Below are 19,001 nucleotides of genomic sequence, written 5' to 3' on the forward strand. Positions count from 1 at the left end.
TGCAACATTACCTTAAAAACGTTGTCACTCCTCAGCCCTTTTAAATGTTGATTTACCCTTTTCTTTTTAAGAGTGTAGGAGGCTAATTTCAATTTCAGATCGAACAGATATAGTCACGAGTTGTTTTGATCGATGCCATGCAATTTGCCGTAATTCGCGATAACGGGTTCGGTTCAAATTTACGAAGATGATCGGAAATTCTATATTTAGCGTTCTCGTCATTTTGGTGCAAGTTGGTACTTGTTTAATTTGATAAGTCCCCATGGGTATGAAAATAGGCCCTACACTAGCGCCTGATTCTCTTTATTCGAGACAGTGTGTATATTGGTATTGTGCCATCATCACACTTGTGCTTGTTTTGTTCAAAACAAACTGTCTTTTTCTCCATCCTTTACACGTTACTTTCAATACGCAGTAGTTCAAAGGATGTTTTGATATACAGGAAGGTAAACGAGTAATTGCTGTTCGATCACCGCGATCCCCTGACTTTCAGCTAGAGCCGCGTTGGCCAGCACGCAATGCTAAATCCCTCTAACCAAAGATTCTACGGAACAGTATTACCCAGTGATGAAAAAAAAATCCAACAAAACTTTATTTCCCGTTTTTTGTTGTTGTTTTTTCTGTCTCAAACACTGTCATTTCTCGTTGTAAAGTTATCTTTCGACATTATTGCAATAGTCGGGTAACGGGAAAACAAAACGTAAGGATTTTGTGTTTGATTCCGCACATATTCTCTTTATTTTACATATGTAGAGAAAGAAAGAAAGAAAGAAAGAAAGAAAGGAAGAAAGGAAGACAGACAGACAGACAGACAGACAGAAAGAAAGAAAGAAAGAAAGAAAGAAAGAAAGAAAGGAAGAAAGAAAGAAAGAAAATGATCCCATGCTCGTCTAAAGAAGTTTAAGCTTTTCACGCTGCAACCTATTAGGTGACGTCTATTCGGTGTGGCGCTCTCTCACAATGAGTACTATGTCGCACGTGGAGTTTTCCAGTATTGAGCCAGAGATGAAGGGGATGCACTACTCGGGTCAAATAGGGAAGTTATTTAATGACGGATAATGATTCCTTGGTGTTTCATTTATCTGTTCAGAAAATTTCAGTGTGAAAAATTAGTAAAAGTGTCCCAAATCACGGTTGCTTTGAGACATTTTTTTTTTCCGTTACATTTTTTTTTCCAACCATCGACTTTACGGTGCGCTTTGCACCCATTGTTCTTGCCCGATCGTAGCCTTTTGTCAAGGCCCTCTCGCTGTAATGGGCGAGCGAAGCGAGCCCAGCCGACCGCGCCAGCGCGCAACCCCACTCAGCTACATTTGGGCTTTCTTCACCATACAGGCAAGAGGGCCTTGACAAAAGGCTGGCCCGATCGAGACTCCGCTTCCGTTGTAGAGCATAAGATACTAATGAGCATTGCTCTTGACCCCATTGAAGACAAAAGGCATAGAGCGTGCGGCGGCGAGGGCTTTAGAATTGCGCAATACTGATGAGCTGAGCAAGACTCTGATCGGCGATATACACGCACCACATTTCATGAAGTGGTGATTGGCATGACGCACAATGGCGTTTGAAAAGTGTAGACACAAAGTACTATATGTATGTATATATATATATATATATATATATATATATATAATGTGAGATATTTTATAACAGCTAAAACACAAAATAGCGAACTTACGACAGCTCTCCGTGTGTACATTTACAAAGGTTATTGGCTTCATCAATAGATAATTCATTCAAATAATGATAATAATCAGCTGTTCCCTACTATGTGACAGGCTGTTCAAAGTTTATCTTTGGAGATATACAAGGTTAATTTCCTTTTCGCAAAGACAATTCGTGTAATAATTCATTCGCTAATTCGCCAAATGAATATATGTGTACTTTTCCCAGTCCAAAGACTTATTGAATAAGTTATTGCCGGCAGGGAGAGAAATCGGAACAATAACTGATGCCCATTTTTAACTCGTGTTCTCTTTGTGAAATCTCTTCATCTGAGCACTTTTAGAAGTAGGGCCTATTTGAGAAAATGACAGAAAGCTTTGTCGCTACACAAAATGTGTTTGTTAAATAAGAATGTTTTTCGTGTAGTACGTGTACCTGACAGTTCAGAGGTCAAGTGTGCAAAGAATTTGCCTCAACAGCTTTGCGAAACTCGAATCAGTTGCCTGTATTGAAATGTGTAATCAGAATGAAAAGACTCGGACCTTCACGCCTTGTAACTGAGTACCACAGAACCACACACAACGAAACACACACACAAGAAAGGTGAGCTTCCTGCAATCTCAAGGAATGGATAATCAAGCAGCCATCATCCTTTCTTCGCCATTGATAGCAGGAAGACGTGACGTAATGGAGCGATGCTGTTGGAGAATCTGCATAAATGTCTGCTACAAGTACTATGTACAAAAAAAATTCAGACCCCCTTTGTGTTCATGTTTTGCCAAAACAAAAGAACCACAGTCAGTGAGACGCTAACTTACTTCATGTCCTATAAACCAGGGCTCCACACTAACTTTTATTTTTGGTGGCCCAAAGGTAAACATCCGTCCTTTTTTGGTGGCCCGATCAGGCCACCAAAGTCTTCATTTCTGAAATTTTGGTGGCCCGATGTGCGTTTTTGATGGCCCCGGGCCACCGGGCCACCGTTAGTGTCGAGCCCTGGATAAACTATGGTTACTATGAGTTGAACGTTGAAACTGCCTTTTGCCTCCAGGCTTTTATAATAGCATACAAAGCTCTTATTGTTTGCCTGTATAAAAAAGGCGGGAATACATGTACACCCTTCTCGCAATCATCCTGATCTGATAACAGAGTGATACATTTTTTTTTGTTATCTTTCCCCCGACCAAGACCGATGCCATTAAAAAAAAACAAGATCAATGCCATTAAAATAATGACCAAACAAACAAATAAACAGATCCATGCATATAACGAACAGAATATGTGTTTGTTTCATGTTTGTATAGGTTATCTCTTGATAATTGTTTTTATACCGTTTCCTAATAAGTACCTCTAGCGAAAACCCGACTTTTTTGTTCTTTTTCTCAAGGGGGGAAGTTAACTTCAACGTAAAGATAGCTTCCAGCTACATTCAAATGGGGCAATCATACATTTGCATTGTCAATTGTAAATTTGTCGGATGACGCTTATAAACGTTTGATGATTTTTGTCTCCTAAGGCATTTTGGTTATGATTACAGACGTATCTATTTACAAGACATAAGTGATGGTTTAAAGAATTGATCTTCAATTTAGCAAGGATTAGTCTTATAAAGTCATGAATTCCCTTTACCCATCATGGTTAATGGAACTGCGACATCGTTGAGGTAACCACACCTTTCAATTTTCATAGTTCAAACCTAAATTGTAACATAATCAAAACTTAAGCAAAATATCTCAAAATGCTCAGAGGATGGCATGAATCAAAACTTTTTACGGAGATTGGATATGGCAATCTTTAGTGACCTATGTTTAATACAAGTTTTCCACAGCTATAATTTCCGCCTATGATAGCATTCTGATGATTTCGATTGCGTTTTGAACACTTACCGAGCTATACTATCGAAACAGCTTTGACCTTTATACATGTAGTTCAATATGAACGAGTGTTTCGGACTCATAACCATCGTTCGTAATCGTAACCACACAGTAACAAATCAAACGAATATTGAGTAACGACTATCTTTATACATAGGCTGCCTAACTGATCACATGGTTTGACTACTACTTCAAGCAGGCTGAAAATAAAAGAAGAATGAATACACTTTTAATAATGATACGATGCTTTACAGCGTATTCACAGTATAATGTTTGCTTGCGTTTCTGTGTGCAATACGGACGGAAAATAAAATGCAGATAGATGCTATTAAATGCTAACACCCAACGCATCCAAATGTTTTTGAAATACATTTCATTGTTTTACTATACTGTTTGAAACGTCGAATTACGAGTCCTTTAAAGGGTTACTACTCATATTAAGGCAAAAAAAAGTATTAGGATTTCGATTTGCTCGCAAGACTAACGATGCTATGGCGATCGTTCGCAGCAGTGACAATCCGCTTCAATAGATCTATTCAATTATTCTGTTTACATTGAAAGAAGAAGGAGAAGTCAACTTTAAACTTCATTAGTTTTCTCGCCTTTTAAACATGTTTTCATGTATCATGCGTGGTATCGCTATTCCTTCTCATGGTAGTGCGTGAGATGGAGCGTGAACGCCGTCGCTAAGCAGGACTGCTTTAGCGTTTCTTCCGAGAAAAGAAACAGGTTGTAAGCCTCTCTGATATACAATTCAATGGTACGCGGCAGTTTCTTTTTGAATGGACTCCTATATTGTACTAGCTACTTTCAGGAGATTAAGATGACCACGCGCTTAACGTTTCACATAATAAAAGAACCTTCTTCATCCCCATCCCGACAATAGAAAGCGTCGCCTAAGCATCCACATCCTGTGTACCACCGATGCTTTTTGTCCCGTCTCTTTCGCGTATTCTACTGGGAATGTCTAGACCATAAAGTCTTTATAGATCCGAGCATGAATCATAAGAGGGCTTGCTCCAGTCGATTTGAGCGACATCATTAGTCGTCTTTAAGATGACAATAGCCTTTCAAACACAAAGTTCAAAATTGATGCGCCCCTCTAGCCTGAAATAACTATCATTCTCATATTCTATATAGACACTGAGGTGTCCACCGCGTACAAAAAAAGAGGGAAATTTGGCTCTTGCATAAAAATGGGCCAATGGTGCAATTCTAAGCATACTAATTCTTAGTTGTAACTTACTAGACATTTGATAGAATGCATGGTACTGAAAAAAAGCACTTTGAATATGTTTAATGTAACAAACCGTTGTCAAGAATAACTCTATTTGACATCTAAAGTCAAAAATAACTCTATTCAATATCTAAAATGGCGCATGTCCATTTTGATACATAATATATATACTGAAAGTTAACGTAAAAGACGAAAATCGCAAAATTATAATTAAAGATTACAGGTAACAGTGTATCGTATAAGACTCGATAACTTATAAAGGCGGGCACCTATATCTCAGCCATTTCAAATCGCACTTCTCTTTGGGTTTTGGATTCACGATGAGCCCTTCCTGTCATACTAAAAAAAAATAATCACTGTCTGATTATGTCAATTACTATCGCAGTATATCAAAGTGAAATGAATATCCCTACTAACTAGTTACTACCTGTAAAAGTGGAAATTTTCGCGGTGTTGAAATTTTCGCGAATTTCGCGCAACCAGAAACTAGCGTGAACATAAAAGCACGTGAATATTTTTTGCTTGCTGTATGTTCCTGTGCGTGATGTCTTTATTCCGCGGAATTAAAAACACGCGAATCTCTTCTTACCCGGCCAAACGCGAAAAATTAGTCGCGCGAAAATATCCACTTTTACAGTACATGACACAAACATAATGATGTCTTGAAATTTGTTGTGAAGATGATAGATGAATGCTACAAAGAGATAGGAGGTAGAACATATCCTAACCGCATTCATGCAAGACTAATGATATTGTAGCAATAGTACCCTCCCCCCCCCCCAAGAAAAAAAAAACAACCCCGCAATAATCATAATAATAACAATAACGATAACAATGATGATAACTGCAAAAAACTCTTCTCTATTTAGAGTAGCCTCTTCAATGCTATCAGTGCTCTAGCTATAAGAGGGCCCGCCTGACATTATTATCGTATAGAGTTGCTATAGGACGGAATAGGACGTAATCGCTGCGGGAGGGAATTGAACTCGGGTCCTTCGACTGGGAGTCGTGAAGCTTAAATATCCACCGTGCCACGGCGCCCTCGCCCCCCAAAAAAGAGGAAAACCAAAAACACCCAAACAAAAAAAAAGAAAAAAAAACAATGTTATTTGGCATAAAACAGTCATGATTATGCTTGATTTTATGGTTCATCCCTGCAATACTGAAGATTTGCGATTCTTAATATCATTAAAGTATCCGTGGCATAAATAATAATTATGCTTATTGTCGCTGGCATTCAATGCATATAGTGTAGGCAAGAACTTCCACTTGCATGCTAATTTCTTGGTTCTCGGGAAATTTGCAAAATTATCATGCACGCAATTATTCCTCGTTTTACAGTAAAACCTTGTGTTCGCATGTTGCAACTTTAAAAGCGGTAAAACAATACAAAGACCAAAGGCAAGGTTAAACTTCGTCTTCTTTACACATCATTCTTAGGATGATCACTGACATGACAATTTTGTGTGTCCACCGCTTCAGAAAGATTAACTGTCTTATAATTTGATCGACATTGTGGGATTAACATCTGCAGGAAGAGAACCTGAAGCATATTCCAAAATTCGGTTCAAATATATTAGGCGCCAAATCTTCAAATTTCATTCTATGTTGACGAATTCATATACACGGACGAAAGGGGAATGGTTAGCAATGTATACAAATTTCCGTCAAACTTCCAATGGCCCATTTAAATATTATGCAACATGTAGGTTGATTGTCAGATCATCAAGTGATCAGCAACAGTGTGAATACCGCTGTGCCAGCGTGTAGTCATCACAACAAGCAAGAATAGCTTTTTCGTATAATGTACAAGCACGTCAACAGTACGCGGCAGTTTCTTTTTGAATGGACTCCCGCTATCTACTTTCAGGAGATTAAGTTTGCTACGCTGAACGTTTCACGTTATAAAAGAACCTTCTTCATCCCCATCCGGACAATAGAAAGCGTCGCGTACATCATCATCCCCATCCCGACAATAGAAAGCGTCGCCTAAGCAACCGCATCCTGTGTACCACCGATGCTGATGTTGTTCTTTTAGTTTTGTGGAGCTCTCTGCCGGGTGTGCCGGGTGGGCAATTTACTCCAAAAAATATATTCAATTTAAATATACACTTAAATTCAATTATAAAAACCTACACTATACTTCTGATTATTTACAAAATCTAATAATAATAATAATAATAATAATAACAATAATAATAATAATAATAACAATATATATATATATATATATATATCAATATTTACAATCGAGATATTTACAGAGAAAGAAAGGGGACACGTTTTAAGAAAAGATATCGCCTGCCTATACTCCTGCACCGACATGCAGGGTTACGCCGTTCCCGTCGGCAAGCAGGTAGAGGACCCGCCCGCCGACGCCGGTGAAGTCTCGGCCTTTCCCGGGGGCAGGCGCCTCTAGTGTTAGCCTATATGATAGGCGGGGATATCATGGAAGAGGAGGGATGATAGAAGAATAGAGGAAAGGGTGAGGACAGAACAGAGAAAACAGACACCGATGCTTTTCGTCCCGTCTCTTTGTTGGGTATATCGGAGCACTAGACCATAAAGTCTTTGTAGATCCGAGCGTGCATCGTAAGAGGGCTTGCTCCATTCAGTCGATTTGAGCGACATTATAAGTCGTCTTTAAGATGACAATAGCCTTTCAAACACAAAGTTCAAAATTGATACGCCTCTCTAGCCTGAAATAACTATTCTATATAGACACTGAGGTGTCCAACAAGTTCAAGAAAAGGAAAATTTGGCTCTTGCATAGAAATGGGCACATGGTGCAATTCAAAGCATAAGATACTCATTCATAATTGTAAACTTACCCCAACGTTTGAAAGAATGCATGTAACTGAAAGAAAATATCTTTAATATGTTAAATGAAACAAACCATTGGAAATCGGAGAAATCTCTCCACCTGAAGCTTAACAATATATTGTTATATCAATAACAGTCAAGTTTCTTTACAACTCGTCGTAGCTACCATCAACCTTCTTGGCGACCATTTCTTCGCACTCAGCCGGAAAAGGACAGCTGAAACAAGTTCTGCAGTCGAATTCCCGTTTGAAAGCTGGACAGAATCTCTCCTCCAGCTCTTAGGTATTACAGGACGACATAGATTTTAGCAATTATATTACAACCATCACGAAGGCCGACGACCAGTTGAAGTAAATGCCGCAACAGAATAAAAAGGCAAACCCGGTGTTAAAATACAAAGATTTGATTCAATGGTGTGTCAAAGAACACAAATATCAATGTATTCTACAGCAACAAGAATGACAGAAGTTAACGGAGTTTGACAAAGAACGACGACCAGCTGAAATAAGTATTAGAATGTTAGTCTAGTTCCCGTTTGGAAGTCGGACAAAATCTCACCACCTGATGCCAAACAATATTATATCACTAACAGTCAAATTTCCTTACAACTCGTAGCTACCATCTTTTAGTATCATCACAAGCCCCTTTTTACACTTTCACGGATTGCTTCACGGATGACCACGGATCGTCATCCGTGGTGTTCCGGCATGCAAAATATCTATTTTCCTTTCAATGCCGGTGTGAATACAGTCCCAACTGGTTGTCTACACGGACAAGTACGGAAGCTACAAGGACAAGTACGGTGCCTTCACGGACAGACAAGGAATGAACGCGGACCACAGCGGAAACGATACGGAGCTAACACGGATATCAAGGAAGAGCACGGATGCAACTGGGTCCCTTCGCGGTGTTTACGCGGATATCCCCAAAAAGTTGACACATTACATTTGCTTTTTCTTTTGATACTTTATCATTCTTGGGCGACATGCTTCCAGAGCTAAGTAATATGTAACAAGCACACCAGAAAATCTACAGCAGATTACATACGCATCTGCTTGTCGACATCATAAAGGCATATCTCTTTGTTGCAAAATCTCATTTTGCGGGAACATAACAACATAAACAAAGCAAAACGAACTAAGACAAATCAACCCCCCCCCAAAAAAAAAAAAAACAGCAAGAAGATGTGTGTGGGTCACTTGAAGATTCTCATGCGATATAAACCTACTAGATGAGTCTATTGGTTGTACTGATGGGTGAAGATGTGAGCAAATTTCTTTGACTTTCTGAGCTTGTATTGGCAAAATATACACGAATTTCTCATCCCGGATGGAGCCGATGCTAATACGGACGTTCCGATGTCTTCACGGAGGCAACACGGAGTAGCCGGTGCCTACAAGGAAGGAATACGGATGCAACACGGAGTAGACGGTGCCGACAAGGAAGAGTTTGTATTGATTTCCATCCGTGATGTCCGGGATGAAAAATTAAGCAAGCTCATTTTTTTTTTTTCAGCGGACATGCCGGATGATCAAGGATAATGTCGGATGACTTCACGAAGTCAACACGGTCATGCCGGAAATAGTACGGATGATCCCAGACCGACGATCCATGGTCATCCGTGATGCAATCCGTGAAAGTGTAAAAGGGGCTTATAGCGACCAATTCTTCGCACTCGGCCGTGAAAAAAAGAGTTCCGTGTGTGTGTGTGTGTGTGTGTGTGTGTGTGTGTGTGTGTGTGTGTGTGGTTTATTTTGTATGTGTGTGTGTGAGTTCCCGAAGACATCATCTCCCGAAACATAATGGCAAGTGAAAACATTTGCATAATTTTCCTTTGGTGCTAGTTTCTGGTTGCGGAAAGAGGGCGAAAAAAAAATCCGCCTTTACAGTAAAGTTAAAAGGCGAACGCAGATGACATTCTATGGTATGGTGACAACATGAAATCAATTTTTTCTTTGTTTTGTTTCTTTTTCTAAGAATAAAAAACAATAAGAACAGTTAACAGGGATCGACAAAAGCGGGATGGACAGCTGAAACAAGTTCTTCAGTCGAATTCCCGTTCGAAAACTGGACGGAATCTCTCCTCCCGCTCTAAAATTTTACAGGACGACATAAATTTTAACAATTATATTGCAACCTTGACGAAGGCCGACGACCAGTTCAAGTAAATGCCGCAACAAAGTAAAAAGGTAAACCTGGTATTAAAATACACAGATTTGATTCAATGATGTGTCAAAGAACACAGAAATCAATGTATTCTATGCAGCTACAAAAATGACAGAAGTCAACGGAGTATAACAAAGAAAGACAACCAGCTGAAATAAGTATAAGAATGTTAGTCTAGTTCCCGTTTGGAAGTCGGACAAAATCTCTCCACCTGAAGCTTAACAATTAATTCGATAACAGTCAAGTTTCCTTACAAGTCGTCGTAGCTACCATCAACCATCTTAGTGGCCAATTCTTCGCACTTGGCCGTGAAAGAGAGTTTCGTATTTTACCGAAACCAAGACATCATCTCCTGAAACATAATGGCAAGTGAAAACATTCGCATAATTTTCTTTTTGCGCTAGTTTCTGGTTGCGCAAAGTGGGTGAAAAAAAAATCTGCCTTTACAGTAAGGTTAAAAGGCGAATGCAGCTGACATTTTTGGTATGTTGACAACATGAAATCAATATCCTTTTTTTAGCATAACAAACAATGAGAACAGTCAGCAGGGATTGACAGCTGAAACAAGTTCTGCAGTTGAATTCCCGTTTGAACGCTGGACAGAATCTCTCCGCCCGCTCTAAAATTTTACAAGACGACATAAATGTCAACAATGAGTACAACCACGCGAAGGCCAACGACCAGTTGAAGTAAATGCCGCAACAGAATAAATAGGTAAACACGTTGTTAAAATACAAATATTTGATTCAATGTTGTGTGAAATAACAAAAAAAAATCAATGTATTCTACAGCAAAAAAAAATATGACAGAAGTTGTCGGAGTTTGACAACGAACGGCGACCATCAAATAAGTTTTGCAACGATGGTCAAGTTTTCGTTTGTAAACCGGACAAAATCTCTCCGCCGTGTTTCCTACGCGTAAAGACAAGATAATACAAATTCAATGTCTATCGACTGCGGTCAAGTCTCCTTTCACATCGCCGTAACTACCATTTGCACAAAAGACAGAAAGTCTTCCTGTTTTTCACAATTATCTATAGCAGCGAGAATACTTTTTTTTTCTCGTGAAAAACGCAAAACTTCCCATTCATTATCGTACTCGGCATTGCGAATCATATCACCCAGCGGATTAGCTGTAGCCACGCGTTTTGGACGTTGCTCGACGATGGAACAGAGACGGAATTTTGGTGGTACTGTACAGTAATGGTAATTCGTCGGGACGATATGCGACGTTTTAGATCACACGGATAACAGGCTTTATGCTGTGACAAGTAAAGCTGAACAAAACATAAACTTGAACACGAACGGCATTGAAACGAAGCCATGTAGTCAGAACGTCTCCCGACGGTTGAACAATGATTCGTCGGGAACGATATGCGACGTTTTTAACAAAAGAAACGCAAGGCACAATAGAAGCCGAACTTTGAAAATAGCTAGTAAGTCGGGACGAAGAGCGACGATTAGTGAAAGGGAATCCTTTCTCTATCGTCGCTTATCGTCGGGACGAATAAACAAAGGTATGAATAGAAAGTACGTGTATTCATATGCACGGTTGCTTATTCATATGCACGTGACGCCTGTTCATATGCAAATCATCAAACATGCACAATGCGACATCGTCGCGACGAAGATATCTCTCTATCAGGTTTTTCTGTGGTGCCTAACATAGTCAATATACACATTTTTTTTTTGTCCTTTTTTCAGCTTCTTTGTACAACAATGTTTTGATTCTGTAAGCAAATTGATTTTGGCAACGGCTTGTTTCAGTTCAAAAACATAATTACATATATTTCATTCAAGTGGATTTAGCCATGGACATTTATAATTCACTAAAAATCACTATACAAAAAGTGCAGTTAAATTGGCAATGCAACAATCTCAACACCCAATGTATAAACTTTGTCATTTTCTGTATCATCATGTGTATCAGAGCAGTACCATAGGACAAATCAATGACATATTCACATAAGATTCTGAAGGCCACAGTATCTTATTGAATAGAATTATGCCAAATTCCATGTTGGTACAGCTAGGAAAAAAACAATAACAATAAAATAAGAGAAAAAGAAATAACATTTCCATAGCATGGTCTCAATGTTTTTCAAGCCACACTCATCGTTGCCATAACAATGTCTTGCTGAATCAATTGTAAACAAAAGAAATGCAACCTACAATGTATATTTGCATATTAAGGTCATGAGTATGTGCAAAGTTTCTTCAATATTAAATCCTGTGGAAGTATGTGTATCATACTAATTGTCATGCACAGACCAAACAACCAGGTGATTACTGTAAAAGTGGATATTTTCGTGTGACTAATTTTTCGCGCTTGGCCGGGTCAGAAGAGTTTCGCGTGTTTTTAATTTCGCGGAATCAAGACGTCACGCACAGGAACAAATGGTGAGCAAAAATATTTGCGGGCTTTTATTTTCGCGCTAGTGTTTGGTTGCGCGAAATGCGCGAAAATTTCAACACAGCGAAAATTTCCACTTTTACAGATAAGTGACCAACAGACCAACAATCATTTTCACTCCTGTGTAAAACCCCCACACACTTTCCAAGGCAGAAAGAAAGGAATTGGTACCTCGTCACATTGCAGGAGACTACCCCCTTCCGGTCCACCTCAACGATCATCCGATTCTTGGACAGCTGTTCCTGGATGAGGATGACCTTCTCCGTCCCTCGGACGATGAAGTAGCCGCCGGGGTCCAGCGGGCACTCGTTCAGCTTGGCCAGCTCGGCCGGAGACTTGCCGGTCAAGATGCAGTTGGAGCTTCGCAGCATGATGGGCATTCTGTAAGGTGTAATGGGAAAACACATAATATACAGGATGGAAAGGTGCATGGCAACAAATATAATTATCATCTCCTTATCATCAAACAATTGAAATACAACTGGCATGTGAGTACACATAGGGAGAAAAGTTACATCCTGAGAATAATATTACTGTCACTATTATTGTTACCTACACGTACGGCAATGATGTAAATTACGACAAAAATTGAAGAGTTTGTATAAAATTTATGATGATGATGATTGATAATGATAATGATAATGTTAAATAGTACGGAAGATGTTCATCATCATGGTAGAATCTGAAAGAAATAAAGTGATCGTTTGTCACACGAAGCGAGGTAAACACAAGGTATGCGTACGACGTTTCGGCCGCGAATTCTGCTGGCCTTTGTCTGGCAATGTAGACTGAGCGCTGCAGCGCATGCCTATTTATATGGCTGGTGGAAGGGAGCATTGTGCTCAAGGGCACACCATTGTTCCGCTTCACTGGAGCGTAAAGTGCGCTATTATCGGACGATGCGATAATGGTCAGCAAATCAAGATGCTTCCCGCCGCCGGTGCTCTTTTGTCACGTATTAAAGCGTGGCGGCAATTACCAATTGCGGACGTCGTAGCTAGGAAATTTGCGGCAAAAACATCGTACGCATACCTTGTGTTTTATACCTCGCTTCGTGTGACAAACGATCACTTTATTTCTTTCAATGATAATATTAATGATATTAATAGTAATACTAACAAGTAAATGATAATAATGATAACCAGGGCTGCACACTGGCGCCGGTCCGACGGTCAAAGACCGGTAAAAGTCACTGTCGGACCGGTAACTTTTCAGGAAATCCACAAGTTACCGGTCCGACATGACCAGTAAAAAAAAAAGCATTGGTGGGTTCAGTAGAAAGGAAAAGAGCAGCCCTGATCAGGGAGAAACAGAATGCAAGATATCGCACTGTTCAACAAGTTTTACGCAAGTTTTCGTTTATGTCTACCGGTGCAATTTGTACAGTAAACATAGTTTTTAGCACTAGCAGTAGACCGGTTACATTCGCGCTCGCTTGCGCATTTGGTGCTGCTCACGCACTGCCATGCAATGCAATACATGCAAAGCACACGATGCAAAGCATGTACAGTGCAACTGCTTCTCGTTTGCTTGCGATCGGCGATCATGCCAGACAAGAAGCATTGAAAGAAGCGCACGCATTTCCAGGTCATTTTACTCATGATTTTTTAAAGCAAGATCGATCCGATCCCGGCATCGCAGCAGCAGCGTGGCAGTTTAATGTTAGAACCAGAGACTCCAACTCTCCCGCTTTCGACGGGAGATCTCCCGCCGAAAACCCATTTTTGCACAATCTCCCGTTCTCCCGTTTGAGATTTGATTTCTCCCGCCCTGGCTCTGTGTCTCCCGGTGGAAAGGCTTTCTTACTTATTTTTATCGTATGTTGAAAAAATAAGCCTTAGATAGCACCAGAGAACATCTAGAATCCTAGGAACTTCGCGCTTCGCGCACATCAACTTGGAGTCTCCCGTTTGCTAGGGGTTTCGGGCGGGAGAATCTCCAGATCAGAAGGTGCTTGGGGTTGGAGTCTCTGTAGAACTAATTTACTTGTGTCGATTTTTAGAAAAAGTAAAAACACATTCGATATTCAGCGATACAGTAAATGGATCTGATTGCGTTTATTTTCATTTTGCACAGTCATTTCACAAATTAATATTTTCATTCGCTCAGAATGTTCTCATAACGAAGATAGGCGCAAAAAGGATCACGAAATCGGCCCTTCCGTGTACTTTTTAAGAACGCATGCACAAAATGTGAAGAGATAATACTAGGGAGAAAAAAAAATCATGAAATCATGGCAGTCCCGCTTACATATTTCAGGTAGAAATCGTCCCAAAAAAGGATCATGAATTCGACCGGCCGCGTCGTATCTTCCAAAAGATTATGTACGAAATGCGAAGAGATTATAGAGGAGAAAAAGAAAAAAAATAAAATAAAGGACACATTTTGGTGAGTGCATCATAAACGATTACAGCCGAATAACAATTCATGAAATCAACGCAATCCCGTTGAAATTTGAGGAAATATTAGGCGCAAAAAAAGGATCTTGAATTCAGTCCTGCAAGCCGTCTTGGTTATCAAAAACGCATACAGAAATGCGACGAGATTATCGGGAGAAAAATGAAAAAGACTTTTTTACCCTTCTGGTGCGTGTATTACAAAAGATTACATCCGAAGTAATTCATGAAATCGCCACAATCCCGCTGATATTTGAGGTAGAAAAAAAAAAATTGGGGGGAGAAAAATAAAGAACGCATTTTCAACCATTCTAGCTGGTGCGTGCATCACAAAAGATTACATCTGAAGTAATTCATGAAATTGCCACAATTCGTCTGATATTTAATGTAGAAATAGGCGATAAAAGGATCGTGAATTCGGCCGTGTCGTACATGTATAGGCATGTACGAAATGCAAAGAGATTATTGGGAGAAAAATACAGGACACATTTTCAACCCCTTTTGGCCCGTGCATCATATAGTTAACGGCCGAATAATAATTCATGAAATCATCGCAATCCCGTTGAAGTTTGAGGAAACAATAGGCGCAAAAAGAATCATGATTTTTGGCCGTGTCGTATATCTGTTTAGAACGCATTACGAAATGTGAAGAGTTTATCCGGGAAAAATAAAGGACACATTTTCAACCCATTTTGGCGCGTTTATCATAAAAGATTACTGCCGAAGTTATTCATGAAATCATCGCAATCCCGCTGATATTTGAGGTAGAAATAGGCGCAAAAATGATCGTGAATTCGGCTGTGTCGTAGAATGCATGTTCGGAATGCGAAGAGATTATGGGGAGAAAAATAAAGAACGCATTTTCAACCATTCTTGCCGGTGCGTGCATCACAAAAAGTTACATCCGAAGTAATACGTGAAATCGCCACAATTCCGCTGATATTTGAGGTAGAAATAGGCACAAAAAGTATCATGAATTCGGCTGTGTGGAACATCTGTAAGAACGCACTTACGAAATTCGAAGAGTTTATTGGGAAAAAATAAAGGACACATTTTCAACCCCTTTTGGCGCGTGCATCATAAAACATTACAGCCAAAGTAATTTATGAAATCGTCACAATCCCGCTGATATTTGAGGTAGAAATAGGCGAAAAAAGTATCATGAATTCGGCCATGTGGTGCATCTTTTTAAGAACGCACTTACGAAATTCGAAGAGTTTGTCGGGAAAAAATAAAGGACACATTTTCAACCTCTTTTGGTGCTTGCATAAGAAAATATTACAGCCGAAGTAATTTATGAAATCGTCACAATCCCGCTAATATTTGAGGTGGAAATGGGCGCAAAAAGGATCGCGAATTCGGCCCTGCATGTCGTGTACCTTTCATGAACGCATGCACAAATGCGAATAGATTATCGGGAGAAAAATAAAGAACCCCTTGTAGCGCGTGCATCAGAAAATATCACAGCTAAAATAATTCATTAAATCGTCGCAATCCAACTGACCACCAAGAGCAGGTTACGCAGCAAGTTCGTGTGCCGATGTTTAGAAAAAGTCACAAATGCATTTGATACAATCTGATTTTGTTCATTATCATTTTACACTGTAATTCACAAACAAACATTCTATTTTTTCCTATCTTTTTTCTATTTTTTTTTGTGCAGTAAATAATGCAAGTTTTTAAAAAAATATTAATCTGTAAAATGTACATGGGTGTGGGGGGGGGGGGGGGGTACGTCCATAAAAAAACAAGAAAATACGTTTGCAAGTCATTTAATGTTTTTTTAGGTTGTTGTTGTTGACCGGTAAATTTTCTGTTCGGACCGGCAAAAAATGGTAAAACGGGGCATTTACCGGTCCGACAGAGACAGGTTGGACCGGCAGAAAAAATGGGTTAGTGTGCAGCCCTGTGATAACATTGAAAATTTGTCTAATTTTACTTCAGCAGTAGTAGTAGTAGCAGTAGTGATAATAATGATGATGATGATTATAACAATAATCATAATGAAAATAAGGATAGCAATGACAAATTATATTAACAATATGTTTGTGATTAGACTTCATAATCATTTGTATTTCTTATCAACTGAAAAGCTCACAACACAGATGCAAACAGACATATAAAGTTTGTTTCCCCCTCCAGCGTACTCATGCCAATTCCCACCCGAGTCTTCTAGCTAGTCTAACACTGGAAAGACCCCTACATGGGTCTGGGCAACAAAATAAGTCTTTGCACCATTTTCACAACAGAGAAATGCGGAGTAGTCCCAGTTTAAAGGGGCCCTGAAATCCAAATGCATGTTGATTTGTGTTAATTTATGATACCCTGAACATCACTTTTGCAGTGAAATGAATCTCTAGAAACATTCCATATATTCTTAATGATTTTTTCTTCTATTTTTCTTCAGATTACTTGGGAACGCCCACAAAAAATCCTTCCAAACCAATCAATATTCATATTCTTGAGATGACATCATCTGTCAATCATTGCTAAAGTGCTGAAATGTTTAACAAAAGACATTGGAATGCACCTTCCCCTCTACTCAGCATAACTTGCATGTTTCTGTGATATTAATGTGACTAACAAAAGACATGGTGAGGGAACATGCAAGTTACGCTGAGTGGAGGGGAAGGTGCATTCCAATGTCTTTTGTTAAACATTTCAGTACTTTAGCAATGATTGACAGATGAGGTCATCTGAGGAATATTGGTTTGGGAGGATTTTTTGTTGGCGTTCCTAAGTAATCTGAAGAAAAATAGAAGAAAAAATCATTAAAAATATATGGAATATTTCTAGATATTCGTTTCACCGCAAAAGTGATGTTGAAGGTATCATAAATCAACACAGATCAACATGCATTTGGATTTCAGGGCCCCTTTGATACTTTTTCACCTGCATGCATACTCGCACATATTACGTTGTATCTTACACATGAATAACGTCTGTCAAGCAAACATCCAAACATTAATGAAGATTAATGAGAGTAGTCACATGACCCTACCGGCCAATGGGGAGGTTGTTTCGTATGACCCTCTGCTGACCCCTGGTGTACTCGATGTCCACGGTGATGGGGGCGGAGTAGGTCATGTCTCGCAGCCGACATTCGTGGGGCGAGGTCGGCTTGGTGATGTTGAAGCTCTCCTCCACGTCCGGAGCGCCGACGTAGATGTTGAGATACCTGCAAATGAAAGCAAATCGATGAGGTCTGACTATTATCTTACAAGGTATTAACTTTTCATCAGGCATCCTGGAGTCTCAAGCAAATTCATTTACTTCCAACACATACACTGTACCAATTAATAAAGAAGTTAGTAAAATAGCTCATGAGCACATTGATACAAATGACTTTCTCTTTTCTCAGTTGGTTAGGTACTTCAGTCGTTTTCAAAGCAGCATAACGCATTTACTCTAAGCTTGCCTGACATAACAATTTATGGAAGTCATGTTCAAACAAGAAATGAACTTGAATTTAATAGACTACAGTACAGTACTGTACTGTAAGTGACCAGAATAGCCTGTCAGTTGATATGTAAGCAGGCATCCAATTCAATGCTAATATCAAATGCAATAACAACCTCTATCTTTTGATAATGATAAATGCCAGGCTTGCTGTCTGGTGGATGTGCTGGCATGCACCATTTAGATAGGATCAAATGAATAATCATCACATCACCAGGGAATAATTTTCCTGGTATCGCATCGCAATTTGCTATGCACTTTTACACCACTGCTACACAAACTATCTTTCATGTAGCAGTTTTCTTCCATAGAAATGTACAGGATACCATGTAAAATATTGTTCATCAGCTGAAATTGCTAATCAAATTTGAGTTGAAAAATTATTCCCTGCATCACAGATGCTTATCTCAGTGAATTAGCAAGCCAAATTGCCTGTTGGTACAAATAAACTTTTTCTGCTCATGCACAAAGTCGAATAAATAGCAGTACATCTCTATAGACAGGAGACACACAAAAGTAAAACATAATTGTACTTTTTACTCACTTCATGTAGAAGGTTGGGTCAGAGTCACATGTGATTTTCTCATTAGCTTTCATGATCTTCTTGATCTGTTGGGGTTAAGAGAAAAAGTGATACAAGATAATTCACTCAGAAGTAGAACTGGTACAGCTTCATTTCACATGTTTGATGTATTGGTGTTTCAGCGTTCTTATTCTACATGGTCAATGATACTGAGAGACAGGGTTTTTGTGTATAGACTGCTATGACAGGTAAAAAATTACTATCAATAACAAAACCCTACATGGATCCGAGACTACAGACAACAAAAAAACTAAAAGTAAACATAAATAAACCATTATGCGAGATAGAGAGAGAGACAGACAGACAGACAGAGAGACAAATAGACAGACAGAGACATAGATACAGTGTAGAGGAGAGAGAGAGAGAGAGAAGACAAAAGTTTTGAC

General features: G+C 39.4%; 1 protein-coding gene across 1 annotated transcript in view; it reads right to left on the reverse strand.

The window, feature by feature from the left end:
* LOC139714714 (DNA-directed RNA polymerase III subunit RPC2-like) overlaps positions 1–18,632 on the reverse strand; it is a 60,833-nt gene extending 42,201 nt beyond the window's left edge. The window contains exons 1-3 of the mRNA XM_071626388.1: positions 18,577–18,632; positions 17,575–17,751; positions 12,349–12,558 (exon numbers count right to left, since the gene is read on the reverse strand). Of these exons, the coding sequence (XP_071482489.1) occupies positions 12,349–12,558; positions 17,575–17,751; positions 18,577–18,629 (440 nt within the window). The 5' untranslated portion in view covers positions 18,630–18,632. The remainder of the gene's footprint in view (positions 1–12,348; positions 12,559–17,574; positions 17,752–18,576) is intronic.
* Between the last annotated feature and the right edge of the window lie 369 nt (positions 18,633–19,001).

This window comes from Diadema antillarum, unplaced genomic scaffold, assembly GCF_040938485.1.
Source record: "Diadema antillarum isolate AM-2024a unplaced genomic scaffold, OU_Dant_1.0 seq00002396_RagTag, whole genome shotgun sequence".
Classification (NCBI taxonomy): Eukaryota; Metazoa; Echinodermata; class Echinoidea; order Diadematoida; family Diadematidae; genus Diadema; species Diadema antillarum.